The following is a 20,658-nucleotide window of genomic DNA, read 5'->3' on the forward strand; positions in this document are numbered from 1 at the left end:
TGTCTGGCATTTTCCAGGCCATGTCTGGCATTTTCCAGGCCATGTCTGGCATTTTTCCAGGCCATGTCCTGCATTTTTCCAGGCCATGTATAGCATTTTTCCCGGCCATGTCCTGCATTTTTCCAGGCCATGTCTGGCATTTTTCCCGGCCATGTCCTGCATTTTTCCCGGCCATGTCTAGCGTTTTTCCCGGCCATGTCTAGCGTTTTTCCCGGCCATGTCTAGCATTTTTCCCGGCCATGTCTAGCATTTTTCCCGGCCATGTCTAGCATTTTTCCAGGCCAAGTCTTGCATTTTCCAAGCCATGTCTGGCATTTTCCAGGCCATGTCCGGCATTTTCCAGGCCATGTCTGGCATTTTCCAAGCCATGTCTGGCATTTTCCAGGCCATGTTAACCTGAATGCAGCCGATTACAGGACACGAAGAGTTCTACAAATAATAAGAGAAAGCTAAGGGGACATGATTATTTTCGGAAAATCTACATCATACATTCTCCATTAGGGTTACGAACCCTTACTCTTTGAGAGGCCCTGAGTGAAAACTATCTCCACCAATGAATGGAGGTTGTTTCCACCTCTGTTTGTCTCTGTCTGTGAGCAGAATATATCAGTTTTGGACGGATTTGAACGAAACCTGGTGGACAGGTTGAGTGTCTGACAAGGACGAATAGATTCGATTTTGAAGATCCAGATACGAGAATTTTTTCCGCGATTCTTCACCATTGAGATAGGGCCAAAAGCAATCTATAGCACGATATCTCAACGTTATGGACGGATTCGGACGAACCTCGGTGGACAAGTTGGGTGTTTAAACAGAACAAGCCGATTACAATTTGGTTTAGGTCGGAATCCAGATCCGGCCCATCAGTGGGATAGAAAACATAAACTGTTTAGCCTGGCGGAGTTATGCGCTCCATCGAGTGCCTTTCTTGTTTAACATGTTACATTAGTTCTTCATGCCCGTCGTTTGTGTCCTTTATCACAGTAAGTTTCCTGTTTGGAATAATTTTCAATTTTGTTTGATTGCCAGACAGGCAGACAGCGTAAATATATTATCTCACTCCTCTCCACACATCCGCAATAGGGTCAAATTCAGAGCCAAAGTACTGCTAAACTACGGGTTCGTTTTTCGATTCATGTTCCGATTCGTGTTCAAAACAACATTAAATGGAAATGAAATTGTTCCTCGATCTAAAAACCGACGTTTGTAGACGGACAGATCGACAGACAGACACATACAAAGTTAAACAATTGCCTAACCTTGCTTTCACATGTGTGGAGTAATGATACTCTTTTGGATAGGTGAAGTAAAACTCAAGTGGTTTACATATTTGATAAATTATATATTTGTAGTTTTGATTCATCAGAAAGAAATACTTCTCTGATCTGCGTTACAGTACCCCTAACAATTCCCCTTGCACTCTGTTTGAGCCTAGGTGCTGTTTACCGTTTCCGCGTGGCGGCTCTCGGTCCTCACGGCCGTGGACCCTGGAGCTCCCCTTCACACCTGTTCTACGTACCATCTCATGATCCTCCACATCCTGGTCCACCCTCTCTAGCTAGTGGATCTCCAACCCTTCCCGCTCCTCGAATTACAGCAGCAATGGCGGCCAGCTCGACTGCCATTCGGTTAGCTTGGCAGGTAATCTCCAATATTTGTCCGTTTTTTTTTTTTCATGGCTGCAAGTTCAGAAAATATTTGGAAATGGTATTTAAATAAATTTATCGTTTTTTAAACGTTTTTGGAGACTTCCAATAAAGGCCAAGGAAAGATGCAAATTTTCCTTAGTAGGTGGAGGGAAGTGTTTTGGCACCCACAAAAAAAATAGGAAAAAGAAAAACTCAAATTGATGTAGGGCAACGCCGGAAACTCCTCCTAGTGATGTGTACATATACATACATTTTGCTGTTCTAGTTGCGTTTATTTATCTAATTTTTGCGATAATGTTTTGTGATTTAAAAGAGGAAAATTTTGGATCAAGGACAAAGAGTTCCTTTAATGAAGTCATTTTTTATTAGCTCACCTGGGACGAAGTTCAGGGGAGCTTATGCGATGGCGCGTCGTCCGTCCATCAGTCGGATGGTAAACACTTGCAACTTCTTCTCCAAAACCGCTGAAGGGATTGTGACTAAACTTGGCACAAATTATATTTGTTGATTTTTGTTGACGAGAGTTTTTGTGACAAAAGTCTGTGACATATATCTATCTATCTATCTATCTATCTATCTATATATATATATATATATATATATATATATATATATATATATATATATATATATATATATATTATATATATATATATATATAATATATATATATATATATATATATATATATATATATACATATATATATATATATATATTTATATATATATATATATTTATATATATATATACATATATATATATATATTTATATATATATATATTTATATATATATATATATATATATATACATACATACACACACACACACACACACACACACACACACACACACACACACACACACACACACACACACACACACACAGTCACGTGAAAAAGTAAGTACACCCCATGTAAAGTTAGGACTTTTTCAACATATTTCAACATACAGCTATTTGATCTTCATTTCAACAATATTGATAGATAAAGGTGATATAATATAACAAATATCATGAAACATTTACATTTTGTAGTCCATTGTATAATGTAAATAAACATAAATACAAATTTCGCATGTGGAAAAAGTAAGTACACCCCTACATTTATCACTACTTCAAATACCTAAAATTAGAATCAGGTGCACCAGCTCAGGTGCAAATGATTAGAACATCGTTAGAGAGGATCTTGGAGGAACCTTTCTTATTTAAACCTCAGACATTTAGTTTGGTTTGCTCTTTGTTGTTGAAGTGTGCGGCGTCACAATGCCGAGATCAAAAGAGCTCTCTGAGGCCTTCAGAAAAAGATTTATAGATGCCTACGAGTCTGGGAAGGGATTTAAAAAGATCTCCAAACAATTTGAAATCAACCATTCGACTGTCCGGAAGATCATCTACAAGTGGAGAAGATTCCAAACAACTGCCAACTTGTTCAGGCCAGGCCGCCCCAGCAAGTTCAGCCCGAGAGCAGACCGCAAGATGCTGAAATAAGTCTCTAAGAACCCCAGAATGTCATCACGGGACCTGCAGGTAGCTCTTGCCACGGTTGATGTCAAAGTGCATGTGTCTACCATTAGAAAGAGGCTGCACAAATTTGATCCACATGGGAGGTGTGCCAGGAGGAAACCTTTGCTGTCCAGAAAGAACATCAGGGCAAGACTAAAATTTGCAAATGAACACCTAGGCAAAGCCCAGCACTTCTGGAACAATGTGCTCTGGACAGATGAGTCAAAGGTAGAGCTATTTGGCCACAGTACCAGAAGACATGTTTGGTGAAAACCAAAGACAGCATTTGACCACAAGAACCTGATACCAACTGTAAAGCATGGTGGTGGAAATATTATGGTTTGGGGCAGCTTTGCTGCATCAGGGCCTGGGCAGCTCACCATCATATAATCCACTATGAATTCTTCATTGTACCAGACGGTGCTTGAGGATAATGTGAGGCCATCTGTCGGAAAGTTGAAGCTCAACCGAAGGTGGACCTTGCAACATGACAATGACCCTAAACATACCAGTAAATCCACCAAGAAATGGCTGAAAAGAAAGAAATGGAGGGTTCTGGAATGGCCAAGTCAAAGCCCGGATCTATATCCCATCGAGATGTTGTGGGGGGATTTGAAACGAGCTGTGCATGCAAGAAACCCCTCAAACATCGCACAGCTGAAAGAATTCTGCATGGAGGAGTGGGCAAACATTTTTCCCAGTCGATGTCAGAGACTGGTAGACAGTTATAAGAAACGCCTACTTGAGGTTGTTTCTGCCAAAGGGGGCAATACCACCTATAAGAGCCAAGGGTGTACTTACTTTTTCCACATGTGAAATTTGCATTTATTTTATTTATCTATCTATAATTCCAGTAATCTCTGTGTGTGTGTGTGTGTCTGTGTGTGTGTGTGTTTGTCTGTGACCGCTGTTTCTCGACAACCACGGGTTACAAAGGAGGTGACTTTATCATCTATCTATAATTCCAGTAATCTCTGTGTGTGTGTCTGTGTGTGTGTGTGTGTGTGTGTGTGTGTGTGTGTGTGTGTGTGTGTGTGTGTGTGTGTGTGTGTGTGTGTGTGTGTGTGTTTTTGTCTGTGACCGCTGTTTCTCGACAACTACCAGTCCGATATACTTGAAACTTGCCAGGTATATTGCTGGGGACCCGAGGATGTGCCTTTTCAAGGTTTGAAATTAATCGGACAAGTGGTTCCCAAGGTATGGTCACCGTACTCGCAAGCCGTTCGCTTTGGCTTTGCGAATGGACCAAACCATTTCATGTAAATAGAGGGGGGGGGTTCTGTGGTCGTTCGCTTTGGCTTTGCGAATGGACCAAACCATTTAGAGGGGGGGGGGGTTCTGTGGTAGTTACTGCCACGTGGTTTCAAAGTTTTTTTTTGTTGTTGTTGTTTGCACGCATGTTTTTTTGCACCCACGTACGGGCACGCCCTAGTATTATACAATGGACTACAAAATGTAAATGTTTCATGATATTTGTTATATTGTATTGTAGCAACCCATGGGTCCCCCAAGCGAGACCAGCAGCAGAATCTCCTTGCTCCAGCCGGTGACGTCACCGGCGGACAACCTCGGCGCTGGGGTGGCTGGTCACGTGACCACCAAAGCGTGCCGCGCGTGTGGTTATAATCCTTTGCACCTGTCGGTCACGTGACCACCGAAACACGCCTCGCCTGAGAGGCGTGGCTTTCGGTTTCGGTTATGCTTTCTGGTTTGGATATATATGCAGCCCGATAAACGGGCTTTTGGAGAGTTCCCGAGTTGGTTTTTACAATAAATATCTTCTCGGACGAGTTTGTGCCTTGCCCATCTTTTTGTCTGTCTCATGCTGGAGCACGGGCTCCTTCACTGGTGACCCCGAATTTATGACGCGCGATGGACACCGCAGTGTCCCTCAAACTGCCCACCTTCTGGGAAGCACATGCCGCCGTCTGGTTCGCGAAGGCGGACTCCCAGTTTGCCCTGCGTGGCATAACGGAGGATGCCACTCGATACCATTACGTGGTCGCCGCGCTTGGCTCCGCGACCGCCGCCCGCTGCCTGAGCTTCCTCCAGAACCCGCCCGCTGACGGAAAGTACGATGCCATCAAGGCACTTCTGCTGGGCGCTTTCGCCCTCTCCCCGGCTGAGCGCGCACGACGCCTGCTCGACCTTCCTGAGCTCGGCGATACGCGCCCGTCCGAATGCATGGATTACATGCTCGCGTTGCTCGGCGAGCACCCCTCGGATTTCCTGTTTCAGGAGCTCTTTCTTCGCCAGCTCCCGGCCCAGGTACGGGTCACCCTGGCAAGTACGACCATCGTGAACCCCCGCGACCTCGCCAAGGAGGCCGACAAGATCGTTTCGGCAAGCCAGCTCGCCGGAGCGGCGAGCCAGCTCGTCGGGGTGGCGGCCGGGAGCCTTCCCGCCCACCCGCCCGACGCCCGCGACGCAGTTTCCTTCCCGGAGGCTGCCGGGCCGGCGCGACTGGCAGCGGCGACGCCGCGTCGCCCGGGCCCGACGCGTCGACCGGAGCCCCCGCCGGACCCGGCCTGGTGTTATTTCCACGCCAGGTTCGGGCGGCAGGCCCGATCATGTCGACCCCCGTGCACGTTCGGCAAGTCGGGAAACGGGCGAGCCGGCGTTCCCTACCAGCAATGAACGCCGGCCATTCTGGAAACCTGCTGTTCATCGCGGACCGAGCGTCGGGGCGGCGCTTCCTCTGGGACACCGGCGCTCAGCTGAGCGTCATTCCCGCTTTGGCGGAGGACAGGCGGGCCGCCGTTTGCGCCCCCCCCTTGGTCGCGGCCAACGGCTCCACCATCCGCACCTTCGGCCCACGCACCGTCGCCCTCCGCTTCGGCAGCCAGCTCTTTCACTGGGAGTTCGTGACGGCGGACGTCCCCATGGCTTTGCTCGGGGCCGATTTCTTGTGCGCCCACGGGCTGCTGGTCGACGTGCAACGCCGGCGTCTCGTCAATGCCGAAACTTTCAGCTCCCTGGCATGCGCCTTGAGCCGTGCCGCGCCCACCGAATTTTCCTGCGCCCTCCCATTGGCGGACGACTTCGCACGCCTCCTTGCGGAGTTCCCGGCCCTCACACGACCGACGTTTTCGGCCATCGCGGTGCGCCACGGCATCGAGCATCACATCCCCACTACGGACCCGCCGGTGTACGCCCGAGCTCGCCGTCTCGACCCCGCCAAACTCGCCGTCGCCAAGGCCGAGTTCGCGGCGCTGGAGCGCCTCGGCATCGTGCGGCGCTCCGACAGCGCCTGGGCCTCGCCGCTGCACATCATCCCGAAGCCGTGGGGCGGATGGCGTCCATGCGGCGACTACCGCCGCCTCAACGACGCCACTACCCCCGACAGGTACCCTGTCCCGCACATCCAGGATTTTTCCGCCCGGTTGGCGGGGCGGACCATTTTTTCAAAAGTGGACCTGATTCGGGGGTACCACCAGGTGCCCGTCCGCCCGGCCGACATCCCGAAGACGGCCGTGATTACACCTTTCGGCCTCTTTTGAATTCCTCCGGATCCCTTCGGCCTCAAAAATGCGGCGCAGGCGTTCCAGCGCCTGATGGACGGCGTGCTGCGCGACTTGCCGTTCCTCTATACCTACCTGGACGACATTCTCGTCACCAGCACGTCCAGAGCCGAGCACCTCCTCCACCTCCGGACGCTGTTCGGCCGCCTCAGCGAGCACGGATTGATCGTCAACCCGGCCAAATGTCACTTCGGTGCGGCGACGATCGACTGTTTGAGCCACCGCATCACCCGGACCAGCGCCGTGCCGCTACCGGCCAAAGTCGAAGCCATCGCCGCTTTCCCACGCCCCCGCTCCGTCAAGGCGCTGCAGGAGTTCCTCGGGATGGTGAACTTTTATCACCGCTTCGTGCCCCGAGCTGCGCAACTCATGCGGCCCTTGTACGCCGCCCTCCGCAGCCAGCCGGCGAAGCGCGACGTCGTCTGGTCCACGGACATGGACGCTGCTTTCACCGGCGCAAAATGGGCCCTCGCCAACGCCACGCTGCTGGCCCACCCGGTACCCCAGGCTCCCATCGCCCTCACCACGGACGCCTCCGACTACGCCGTGGGCACGGTCCATGAACAATGGGTAAACGGGGCCTGGCAGCCGCTCGCATCCTTCAGCCGGCAACTCCTGCCCAACGAGTTAAAGTACAGCACCTTCGACCGCGAGCTCCTCGGGCTGTACCTGGCCGTCCGCCATTTTCACCACCTCCTGGAGGGCTGCCCGTTCACGGCTTTTGTCGACCACAAGCCGTTGGTTTTCGCCATGGCCAAGGTCACGGAGCCGTGGTCGGCCCGCCAGCAGCGCCACCTCTCCGCCGTGTCGGAGTACACCACGGACATCCGGCACGTCACCGGGAAGGACAACGCCGTGGCCGACTGCCTTTCTCGAGCCGGCGCCAACGCCGTCCACCTCTGCGTCGACTTCACCCTCATGGCAGCGGACCAGGCCACCGACGGCACGGTGCAGGCGCTCCGGGTGGCAGACACGGGCCTCCGCTTGGCTGACATCCCCTTCGCGGACACGGTCCTGATGTGCGACATCTCCCAAGGCCGACCTCGCCCCGTTGTGCCGGTCACCTGGAAGCGTCGCATTTTTGCTTCGCTCCACGGCCTCTCTCACCAGGGCCGGAAGGCGTCCCAGCGGCTGGTGGCGGCGCGTTTCGTCTGGCATGGGCTGCGACGGGACGTCCGCGACTGGGCCAACGCCTGCACACCCTGCCAGCGGGCCAAGGTACCCCGGCATACCCGGGCTCCGCTGGCTCCCTTCACCGTGCCCGAGCGACGGTTCGACCACGTCCACGTGGACCTGGTGGGTCCCCTTCCCCCATCGCAGGGGTTCACCCACCTGCTTACCATGGTGGACAGGACCACCAGGTGGCCGGAGGCCGTGCCCCTCACCTCCACCACCACTGCTGACGTGGCCCAGGCGTTCATCGCCACCTGGGTCGCGCGTTTCGGCGCACCGGCGGACATCTCGTCGGACCGCGGCCCACAGTTCACGTCCGAACTATGGGGCGCGATCGCCCGCACGTTGGGCGTTACCCTACACCGCACCACGGCTTACCACCCCCAGGCCAACGGGTTGTGCGAGCGGTTCCACCGCTCCATGAAGGCCGCACTCATGGCCGGCCTCCAGGACGACGGGTGGGCTGACCGGCTCCCATGGGTCCTTTTGGCCTACGCACGGCCCCCAAAGAGGACCTCCAGGCGTCCACCGCCGAGCTGGTGTACGGCCAGGCCCTCCGCGTACCGGGCGAGTTCATTCCCGACGCCACCAGCCCCTGGTCCGCCGCGCGCCAGCGCACGGACTTCCAGGAGGCCGCCCGACGTTTCGCCCCGGTGCCCACGTCCCGCCATGGCGACCCCCAATCCTACGTCCCCCCAGCACTCCGCTCGGCGGAGTACGTCTTTGTGCGCTACGACGCGCACCGGGGGCCGCTCCGACCACCATACGACGGACCCTTCCGGGTCCTACGACGGGACGAGTCCTTCATTGTCAGCATCGGCGGCCGGGCGGACCGGATTTCGCTGGACCGCCTCAAACCGGCCCACATGGACGTCGGCCAGCCGCCACGGCTGGCTCTCCCACCGCGGCGCGGCCGCCCCCCGTCCACTGCACCCCCCCCCCCCCCGCCACCACACCGGACCCCCACCCCCCCCCCCCCGTGTCTGGCCACGGGTCGTTTCGGTCGGGTCATCCGGACCCCCCTCAGGTTGACCTTCCTGGATCACGTCCATTCTGGGGGGGGCGTGTGTAGTGACCCATGGGTCCCCCAAGCGAGACCAGCAGCAGAATCTCCTTGCTCCAGCCGGTGACGTCACCGGCGGACAACCTCGGCGCCGGGGTGGCTGGTCACGTGACCACCAAAGCTTGCCGCGCGTGCGGTTATAATCCTTTGCACCTGTCGATCACGTGACCACCGAAACACGCCTCGCCTGAGAGGCGTGGCTTTCGGTTTCGGTTATGCTTTCTGGTTTGGATATATATGCAGCCCGATAAACGGGCTTTTGGAGAGTTCCCGAGTTAGTTTTTTCAATAAATATCTTCTCGGACGAGTTTGTGCCTTGCCCATCTTTTTGTCTGTCTCATGCTGGAGCACGGGCTCCTTCAATATCACCTTTATCTATCAATATTGTTGAAATGAAGATCAAATAGCTGTATGTTGAAATATGTTGAAAAAGTCAACACTTTACATGGGGTGTACTTACTTTTTCACATGACTGTATATATATATATATATAATATCATTTTTGGCCCTTTCCCTCAATTGGTGAAGAATCGCTTAAAATAAAAAATTCTCATATCTGGATACAAATTCCGATCTTCACCAAAATTGATTCGATCTTGTCACATGCCCAATCTCTCCACCAGTATTCGTCCAAATCCACCCATACCTTTGAGATATCGTGCTATGTATTGGGTTTAGCCCTATCACTCAATGGTGAAGAATCCCTTAAGAAATCACTTGAAGAATTCTCTGATCTGGATCACGATTGGAATCTTCACTTAAATTGAATCGATTTTTCCTTGTCACATTCCCAATATAGCCACCAAGTTTAATCCGAATACGTCCATACCTTTGAAATATCTTGTTCACAAACAGACAGACAGGGCTGAAAACACAACCTCCATCTACCTTCAGTGGTGGAGGTGGAGGTAATAAATTAATGAGGCCAAAACATGAGGGAAATGGCATACAGTTAGCTGTCTGTCTCATCTTTAAAATAGCCACCTTTATTTATTCTCACCTGGCATCCCGTGGTGTCGTTTCTCTCCCACATGTGGTAATGTCTGAGTTTTCACGTGGTATGGATATTGCTTTTGCGCTGGGGTGTGATGCCGTGCATACTAGTTGGGGCAAAGTTGTCTTTCCTGCATCTTCATTCTTTTGTATTTGCTTGTTTTGTTGCGATACAACATGGCAGCTGAGCGATGACGTACATTTTATATCAACCGGTCATTTTGAGAGACCTATTTGGTTGAATGAGCATTTCCACTACGAATATCGTGATTCCTCCTTTTACAATTCCCTGACTCGCCATCGTGTGTTCTGTGATCAGCTGCCGGTGGAGACGGGCAGTGAGACGATCCGATCCATCGCCGTTTACTATCGGCCGACAGACAGTGACGATGAGAGCGCTTACAGCCAATTACTGCTCGAAGGTATGGACCGTACAGTCAGCTGGCAGCCGGAGAGATACACAAACTTATTTTTCTTTAATTCCATGCACTTTCTCCCACACCCTGTACTTCATCGCAATTTGAAGTGACCTACCTGCACCACTCTTTCACACTCTTTGAAATGTTTATCGTTTACATTTTGTTTGGCCTCTCCCTTTGTTTCATGCATAGGTAAGCGTGAAGAATACCTTCTACGTGGCCTTCTTCCTGAGACGTCTTATGACCTCAAACTCCGTTGGTTTTCCCAAGATGGCGCTTCCAGTCATTTTAGTAACGTCATGATTTGTGAAACTAGAGGTTGGCTCTTTTGAATAACCACTGTCTTTCATTTGATATATGTTTATGGATAAATTTCTGTGGCTCATTACAAAGAAAATGTTTTATTGGTTGTTTATGTTTTGTTTATGTTTATGAAAATGTTTTGTTTTATTGGTTTCACCAATTCTTAATCTCTCATGACATCCTGTATTGGAGGAAAATTGCTAAAAACATGAAACTAAAGGAGCAAGATGTCACAGCAATTAATATATTTCTTTTGCATCAACATTTCCGTCGGAACTAGCGGATATACAGTACCTATAGAAAGTGTACATCCCCTTTCAAATTTTTCACCTTTTGTTACCTTATACCAGGGGTGGGGAACCTTTTTCCTGTCAAGGGCCATTTCGATTTTTAGAACATCCCTCGAGGGCCATGCTAAATTATTGAATACATATATCGGACTCACCTAATGCGATGGCTGGAACTGTTTCTCTTTGGCGAGGCGTTTGGTGTCAGGTGGTAGTGATGATGATGCTACTCGCAGCTGGTTTTGCAGGTTTGGGTCAGTCAGTCTTGAGCGAAACCGAGTCTTTGCAAGAGTCAGTTTTGAAAAGAACTGCTCACAGCTGTAGGTCGTCCCAAACAGTGATGCAAACTTCAGTGCATGTCTCCTCAGAATGGGAAAATCCTCAGCACGTACATACAGTTTGTAGAACTCGAGCAAAGGGAGGTTGTTGTACCTAGCTTTGAGCTCGTCATTGCTTTGCAGCTCAATGATTTCGTGTTGTAGGTTATCAGGTACATCAGCTGGTTCCACATTAAACGGCGTGGCAAATATGTTCAGTTCCCTTTGTTTACTTTTCATGTCCTGGAACCTCTCTCCAAATGCCTGGAGGAGTTTTGCACACTCAGCAGCATATTCAGATGTCACAGCAGGCTTTTGTTATTGCAGAGTGGGAAAGTGGATAGTGTTTCCCCTTTCCAGTTGCACTTGCCACAGCTTTAGTTTAGCTTCAAATGATTTCACATGTGATTGCAGAGAGCTGAGAAGCTGGTTGGGACCTTGGAGCTTGACGTTCAGCTCTGACAGGTACTTGGTAATGTCCACCATGAAGCCCAAATCACACAGCCACTTGCTATCACTGAGTTCCATGACAGGTTTCCCCTTCATCTCCATGAACTGTTTCACTTCTTCTCTCAGTGAGTAAAACCGTGTGAGCATATTTCCGCGACTCAGCCACCGCACCTCACAGTGGTAAACCAGATCTCCGTACTCTGACTCTCGTTCACTCAGTAGCTCCTTGAACTGGCGGCTGTTCAGCCCTCTGCTTTTGATGACGTTTATGGTGGAAACGATCGTTGTCATCACATTGTTGAGCTTCAGGGACTGTGCACACAGATTCTCTTGGTGTATGATACAGTGGCATACAACTAACTCACTTGGATCGAGACTGAGACGACTCATTTCCTTTTTGAACAATGCAGTCAGTCCCTTTTGCGCGCCAACCATGGCTGGGGCTCCATCCGTGGCCAGGCCACTTAACTTGTCAAACTGCAGTTCGAATTTGTTCATAGCCAAAACAACTTGCTCAAACAAATCCTCACCTTTGGTGGTGCCATGCATGGCATGCAAAGACAGCAACTCCTCCCTCGTATCAAACTCAGCTGTAATCCCCGGCACAAAAATGGCTAGTTGGGCGGTGTTTGTTATGTCTGTTGTCTCATCGCAGGCCAGAGAGAAAAACTGGAAATCTCTTGCCGTGTCCTTCAGTGTTTTCTCAATATCTTGTGCCATGTCAGTAATCCGATCTGAGACAGTTCTTCGTGACAAACTGACACTTTGGAACAATTTTACTTTGTCCGGTGCGAGCAGCTCCGCAGCGGCAACAAGGCACTCCTTCACAAATTCTCCTTCTGAATGCGGCATCAGCTTCTTAGCGATTAGCTCACTCACCACAAAACTAGCATGCGTAGTGTTGTCTCGGTCAGATTGTGGTCTTATGAAGACTGCTTGTTGAGCACCAAAACTCCGCTGAAGAACGTTAACTTTATCCAAGCGCATTTGTCCTTTCAACTCATCCAGTTTAGCATGTTTCGAGCTGTAATGACGCTCGAGGTTGGCCTTTTTCATCACCGAGAGCGCTTCGCGACAAACTAGGCATACTGGCTTGCCTTTTACTTCCACAAAGAAATAATCGTTTGCCCATTTCTCTTGGAAAGCACGACATTCCGCATCTACCTTTCTTTTCTTGTTAGTCGCCTTGTTTGCATATACTGAATGAAATGATGACATGAGATCACGCGATCACTTGACTGTCCGGAAGGTCGCATATCGCAGTTACGACTGTTCCGGAACTCACTTGACTGTCCGGAAGGTCGCATATCGCAGTTATGGTTAATCGCAAATTAGTTTTAATTTGATGGCAATTATTCTGTTTTAATTTGATGGCCAACATATTTTGCCAACGTCAAATAAATGAATAAGTTCTCAAATGTGCCGTCCGAGGCAGCGTCTGCTCGCCACGTTCGGCATTCGTTGACTGTTACAACACGTGAAAGCTCGCTCCTCTCTGATTGGTTGAATCGTTTTTGGCCATAACTTGGTTACCCTTTGTCCGATTAATTTAAAACCTTGAAAAGGAGAGATTACTGGAATTATAGATAGATGAATTGCCTCGCGGGCCGGATCAAACGGTCTCGCGGGCCGTATACGGCCCTGAGGCCGGAGGTTCCCCACCCCAGCCTTATACAGTCACGTGAAAAAGTGAGTACACCCCATGTAAAGTTTTGACTTTTTCAACATACAGCTATTTGATCTTCATTTCAACAATATTGATAGATAAAGGTGATATAATGTAACAAATATCATGAAACATTTACATTTTGTAGTCCATTGTATAATTTAAATCAACATAAATGCAAATTTTGCATGTGGAAAAAGTAAGTACACCCTTGGCTCTAATAGGTGGTATTGCCCCCTTTGGCAGAAACAACCAAAAGTAGGTGTTTCTTATAACTGTCTACCAGTCTCTGACATCGACTGGGAGAAATTTTTGCCCACTCCTCCATGCAGAATTCTTTCAGCTGTGCGATGTTTGAGGGGTTTCTTGCATGCACAGCTCGTTTCAAATCCCCCCACAACATCTCGATGGGATTTAGGTCCGGGCTTTGACTTGGCCATTCCAGAACCCTCCATTTCTTTCTTTTCAGCCATTCCTTGGTGGATTTACTGGTATGTTTAGGGTCATTGTCATGTTGCAAGGTCCACCTTCGGTTGAGCTTCAACTTCCCGACAGATGGCCTCATATTATCCTCAAGCACCCTCTGGTACAGTGAATAATTCATAGTGGATTATATGATGGTGAGCAGCCCAGGCCCTGATGCAGCAAAGCTGCCCCAAACCATAATATTTCCACCACCATGCTTTACAGTTGGTATCAGGTTCTTGTAGTCAAATGCTTTCTTTGGTTTTCGCCAAACATGTCTGGTACTGTGGCCAAATAGCTCTTCCTTTGACTCATCTGTCCAGAGCACATTGTTCCAGAAGTGCTGGTCTTTGCCTAGGTGTTCATTGGCAAACTTTAGTCTTGCCCTGATGTTCTTTCTGGACAGCAAAGGTTTCCTCATGGCACACCTCCCATGTAGATCAAATTTGTGCAGCCTCTTTCTAATGGTAGACTCGTGCACTTTGACATCAACAGTGGCAAGAGCTACCTGTAGGTCCCGTGATGACATTCTGGGGTTCTTAGAGACTTCTTTCAGCATCTTGCGGTCTGCTCTCGGGCTGAACTTGCTGGGGCGGCCTGGCCTGAACTTGCTGGGGCGGCCTGGCCTGAACAAGTTGGCAGCTGTTTGGAATCTTCTCCACTTGTAGATTATCTTCCGGACAGTCAAATGATTGATTTCAAATTGTTTGGAGATCTTTTTAAATCCCTTCCCAGACTCGTGGGCATCTATAACCTTCTTTCTGAAGGCCTCAGAGAGCTCTTTTGATCTAGGTATGGTGACGCCGCACACTTCAACAACAAAGAGCAAACCAAACCAAATGTCTGAGGTTTAAATAAGACATGTTCCTCCAAGATCCTCTCTGACGATGTTCTAATCATTTGCACCTGAGCTGGTGCACCTGATTCTAATTTTAGGTATTTGAAGTGGTGATAAATGTCGGGGTGTACTTACTTTTTCCACATGCGAAATTTGCATTTATGTTTATTTAAATTATACAATGGACTATAAAATGTAAATGTTTCATGATATTTGTTATATTATATCACCTTTATCGATCAATATTGTTGAAATGAAGATCAAATAGCTGTATGTTGAAATATGTTGAAAAAGTCAAAACTTTACATGGGGTGTACTTACTTTTTCACGTGACTGTAGCCTGAAATTAAATTGCATTAAATCAGACTTTTTCCACCTTTATTTACAAATCGTAACCCACAACTTCCAAGTGAAAAACAAATTGTACAAATATCAGAATATTAATTAACTAGAACAATGCGACTGTGTTGCCAATTTGCCACCGCATAGTCCCACAACGAGTAGATGCCATCGTTCACTGTCCTAAAAATAAACAAGTTTGATTTAAATCCCTTCAGCTATTCTCAAGTATCACAGTTTGGGTGAAACCCGACATGATAGGTTTCACATCAATCTGTGTAGCAGTTTCAGAGAAGGGATTTTTAAAAATTGTCGGCTTTCAAGCTAATATGGCTGGCACACCACATGACATATTACTTTAAAAAATGTACACTCTGCATATGTATGGGTAGTGGATCACGTTTATGAAGTTTCGTGTTGATCGGATAAGGTTCGTTTTTCTATCCAAGATGGCTGCCAAACCATGTGACCTATGACATCATTTTCAATCTATATGCAACAGTGCTATTGGATGATGTTTGTAAAATTTCGCATCGATAGGGTGAGCGGTTTCAGAGATATAATAATTTGATATTTTCCTTCAATCAACATAGCTGCCAAACCAAGTGACCTTTGATGTCATAAATTTAATATTTCAATACAAATGGGTCATAGATCATGTGCATGCATTTTCAGATTTTTGGATAAGGAATTCGATAACATTTTTGGCTGGTATACCAATTCACCTATGATGTCATCATTATCATGCTTTTGTTCCCAATTGGGAGTACTTGACAATGTGCCAAGTTTCAAATTTTTCCATTCAGCGGTTTCTGAGAAATACATTTTAAAATTATTTGCTTTTAATCCAAGATGGCTGCCATACAACGTGATATATGACATCACAATTAACATAAAAACATTCTGCATTGGCGTCGCTCCTACCCTGAAAGTTTCGTTTCAATCGGACATAAGGTTGCTGAGGAAAACGAGGTTTAGCTCGTACGGACGGACGGACAACCTGAAAACATAATGACTTCGTCGGCGGAGGCATAAAAATACAAAACTATAATATCTTGGTTGGATAAGTGTCCACAAAAACAACAACAACATGCATTTTAAAGGCCATTTTCCCTGCTAGAGCGGGGGTTAGCCTTGCGGTCCCCATGACAATCTTCTCCATTTTGCCCTATTTTCTGCATCTCTCCTTGTTAACCCCCTTGCCCGCATTTCTTCTTCCACCATCTTTAGCCAAGTCTTTCTCGGTCTTCCCCGTCCTCCACTTCCTTCTACATTCATTTCCATCACTCTTCTCAACCAGTCACTTTCATCCTTCCTCAACACATGACCAAACCATCTCAACCTGTTCCTCTTCACAGCATCAATCACAGGCTCTATTCCCATCATCTTTCGCGATTCATCATTTGTCTTCCTCTCTCTCTCAATGATACTCCGCACATCCATCGAACCATTCGCATTTCCCCCCTTTCCAACCTTCGTTGCTGCTCTACGTTCATTACCCATGTCTCTCTCCCATAAATCATAACACTTCTCACACATGCAGCATACACCTTTCCCTTCAGCTTCAACCACACTCCCCTCCTCATCAGCACGCCACTCAGTTCCTGAAACTTCTTCCATGCACATCTCACTCCAGCAACCGTTGCTGAGTCTGATCCACCTTCTCCATTCAGCATGTCTCCGAGGTAGCAAAATGTTTTCACACCTTCCAGCTTCACGCCGTCTCCAAGATCCAACTCAACATTTCCTCCATCTGCAGCTCCCTCTGTGCACACCTTACATTTGAATGTAGCTGCCACACTGGTTAATGACCCTCTCAGACCGCTACATTTTGGATGAAGCCACTCAGCGCACATTGTACATTGAATGGAGTTCACGCCAACACCCTTCCTGCACACAGCACAGGGCCACTTCCCAGTTCTTTCCACCTCGCCACATGCTTTACCACTTGCCATCACCTTCGTCTTTCCGATATTCACCTTCAGACCTTTTGTCTCCAGACATTCCTTCCACTTGTTCATCTTTTCCTTCAGTCCATCCATACTTTCTGCAATCAACACCAGATCATCTGCATACAACAACTCCCACGGTAAACCCTCCTTTACGTTCTGAGCCAGCACCTCCATCACAGCTACAAATAGTAGTGGACTTAGTACCGACCCCTGATGCACTCCCACCTTCACCTCAAACTCACCACTGTTCCCGTCCTTCGTCCTTACAGCTGTGCGCGCTCTTTTGTACATTGCCATCACTACTCTGATCAACCATTCCTCCACTCCTAACTTCCTCAATGCCCATGTCAATACTTTGCGTGGAACCCTATCGAATGCTTTCTCCAGATCAACAAACCCAAGAAACAGCTTCTTCCACTTCTCCATGTACTTCTCCTGCAACTGCCTCACAATGAAAAGCCCGTCTGTCGTTCCTCTTCCTGGCATTAATCCAAACTGCATTTCGTCGATCTTCACTTTCTTCCTTTACTTATCCTCCTCTCCAACACCCTTTCCAATACCTTCATTCCATGCTCCAATAACTTTATCGCTCGGTACGAGCCACACTCCAGAGGGTCACCTTTCCCCTTGTATAGAGGGACGAGGGTACTCAGTTCCCAATCCACTGGAATGCGGCCTTCTTTCACCACCAGATTACAGATCTCTGTCATTCTCTTCACACCCCAACTTCCTGCTGCCTTCAACATATCTCACACAACTCCCGTCGACCCTCCCGCTTTTGTACTCTTCATTGCTTTTTTTTTTTTTTTTTTTTTTTTTGTATACAGAGTCGAGACTCGTGAAAGAGCTAACATTTATCAAACAAACAAATCAAACAAACAAGCAAACAAGCAAACAAAGTATATAAAAAGGGGAGCGGTCGACAAGATGGGGAGAGAAGGGGAGGAAGCACACAAACACAACATTTGAGAGCAGGGACATCGGGAGATGTTTTTGGAGGGAGAGGGCCTGGGGGGAGGCAGGATAGGTATAAAACGAAAGGACACCAAGGACTTCCAGGAAAGAAGTCAAAAGTCACCTCAAAAAAGTGGATTTGGGGTGAAATTAGCGGGGGTAGAAAAGATCAAGGGTTTGGATTGGGGAAGATAAGAGATGGTGGTGAACAGCCGTTTTAAAGACCTGGAGGGAGGAGTGGGATTGAACAGAGTGGGGGAGTTTGTTCCAGAGGCGGGAGAAAAGAGGAATGAAGGAGTGAAGGTGAGCAGAGAGTCTTGATTTTGGCAGTTTTTCAGTTTTGGCAGTTTGGCAGTCTTGTTTTTGGCATTTTGGCTCTTTCCTTTTCTGGCATCCTCAACTTCCTTCTCAGTTATCTTCTCTTCCGGTCCTAAAACTGGGTTCTCTATGTTGCCATCCCATTCATTCTCTGTATTCAACAGCATTTCCATATATCTTTTCCATCTTCCTTTAATTCCATCTGGGTCGACAACGATTTGTCCCACTTCATCCTTCAAGCAACTCACCCCCATCACATCACACCTCTCTTTCGCTATCTGCTTTGCAATCCTGAATACTGCTCTCTGACCATCTTCCAAATCCAAGCGTTCTCCGAACATTTTCCGACATGCCTCCTGCGCCTTTGCTACCTCTTTCTTTGCAGCCTTCTTGGCTGCCTTATAACTTTCATGCTCTGCTGTTTCTGCTCCCGTACCTTTCGCCTTCTGCCACTCCTTGACCTTCTTCCTCTTCTCGTCAATCCTCTTTCCAACTTCATCATCGCACCACCATGTTTCCGAGTGCCTCGGTGGTCCTTTTGTCCATCCACATACCTCACCAACAGCTCCCACCAGACTAGCTTTCATTGACATCCAACCACTTTCAAGCTCAACCACATCATCCTCTACCCTACTCAGCCTCTCTTTTAATGCCTCCCTCACTGTCACCTCTTTCAACCTCCACACCTTCATTCTCAGTTGGTACTTCACCCGCCGAGCTCTCCTCGCACCTTTCACCCTTATGTCGCAGACAACCAAGTGGTGCTGTGAAACAGCCTCCTCCCCCGGGATCACCTTTGTGTCCCGGAGGTGCCCCCTATCTCGCCTATGCACCATCAGGTAGTCAACGGTTGTCGTCGACCCACCTGACATGTATGTAACAAGCTTATTATCCTCTTTCTGGAACTGAGTATTACAAATCAACAAATCAGCTCCATCAGCAAACTCCAAAATCCTTTCACCTTCTCCATTTCTCACACCATATCTGTAACCCCCATGATCTCACTCAAAACCATCCATACTCCTTCCCACATGTCCATTTAGGTCTCCTCCTCCCACAATAACTTCCTCATCTTTCACGTTTTCCATCAGCTTCTCTATCGCACACCAGAACTTGTCCTTCTCTTCATCGCTCCGACCAACCTGCGGAGCATATCCCGAGATGACGTTCACCAAGAGCTTTCCAATCATCATTTTCACCATCATCAACCTATCACTCACTCTAGTCACACTCACCACACTGTCTACAAACTCCTCAGAAAACAGGACACCAACACCATTCACGCCCTCCAGGCACCCATTGCCACATAAACTTGTATTTCTGTCCTTGCCTACCCTTCACCATTCTCACACCACTTCCCTTCCATCTCGTCTCTTGCACACAACATATGTCCACTCTTCTTCTGACCAATACTTCCACCACTTCTCCTGATCTCCCTGTCATTGTCCCTACATTCCATGTCCCAAACCTCAGAAACCGATCTCCACTTCGGGCTGTACCCTGTCCACATGTAGTTGTAATTGTCATGTTTCTCTTTTTGAGGCAATGTTTTTATGGCCGGATGCCCTTCCTGACGCCAACCCTCTTAGTCGTCTCTTACGACACGCAGGGATATGGTGTACCTATTCTAATCCAGGGTACACACTGGGAAACGTTTAAAACATGGAAATTCTTGGGGGGGGGGGGGGGGCGGCGTCAGCATCACGGCTGCGGTTTAAACATATTTAAATAATATTTAAACAAAACCATGAAAAATAATCTGGGAAAAGTCTCTAAGTGAGGACGTGGATTTGAGAAAGCAGGAGCAGAGGTGGTTGGATCAGTTTCCACCCCCTTATAATAGAAATTGTAAATTAGCTCAGGTGTAACCAATCATTTACCAATAACATACCAATTGGAGAACATTTGGAAACATTTTAAATAAAACTTTGTTTCTGCAATCAACATTGGGGGATGCATGAAATATGTGACAATTTATTGGATTTCACCCCCAGTTCCTGCTCCAGGGGGGAATTGGGGTCACTGTTGTCAAAACGGAGACAAATCCTAACTTCAAGTTTGATATTGCGTCGTTCCTGGTGGAACTTTTTACCATGTTAAACCTTTCTTTAGCTGTGATTTGTGTTTAACACACCAAGTGTGGGGATCTGCGATGGCGTGCCATCGACTTCACTATTGTTTATTTGTTTGTATTTAGCATGGCTGACATTTTGTTTGTCATCAAGTCTGCAGTTCCGGTAGTTTCACTCTTTGTGCAATGAATTACTGTTCTGTTTTTATAAAAATTCGAAGTGATACTTTAGCACAGCCCACAACAGATTGAAATAGACCGACATTAGCTTGGTGCTGTTCGTTTGATTCCACGTGGGGCCAAAGGTCAATGTCCGACGTGAAAGTAAAATCTTTGCCATGACAAGTGTTTGTCTTTCAACCAACGCGGACAAG

The 20,658-nt window shown here is 48.0% G+C and overlaps 1 protein-coding gene across 3 annotated transcripts in view; it reads left to right on the top strand.

Annotated features, from left to right (window-relative positions):
- The window catches only part of LOC137431882 (cell adhesion molecule-related/down-regulated by oncogenes), an 86,969-nt gene that overhangs the window by 43,122 nt on the left and 23,189 nt on the right, over positions 1–20,658 (top strand). For all 3 annotated transcript variants that reach the window (XM_078782601.1, XM_078782599.1, XM_078782600.1), the window contains exons 7-9: positions 1,436–1,641; positions 10,225–10,327; positions 10,517–10,642. In XM_078782601.1, the coding sequence (XP_078638727.1) occupies positions 1,436–1,641; positions 10,225–10,327; positions 10,517–10,642 (435 nt within the window). The remainder of the gene's footprint in view (positions 1–1,435; positions 1,642–10,224; positions 10,328–10,516; positions 10,643–20,658) is intronic.

The sequence above is a fragment of the Myxine glutinosa genome, chromosome 7, assembly GCF_964187855.1.
Source record: "Myxine glutinosa chromosome 7, kmMyxGlut1.1, whole genome shotgun sequence".
Classification (NCBI taxonomy): domain Eukaryota; kingdom Metazoa; phylum Chordata; class Myxini; order Myxiniformes; family Myxinidae; genus Myxine; species Myxine glutinosa.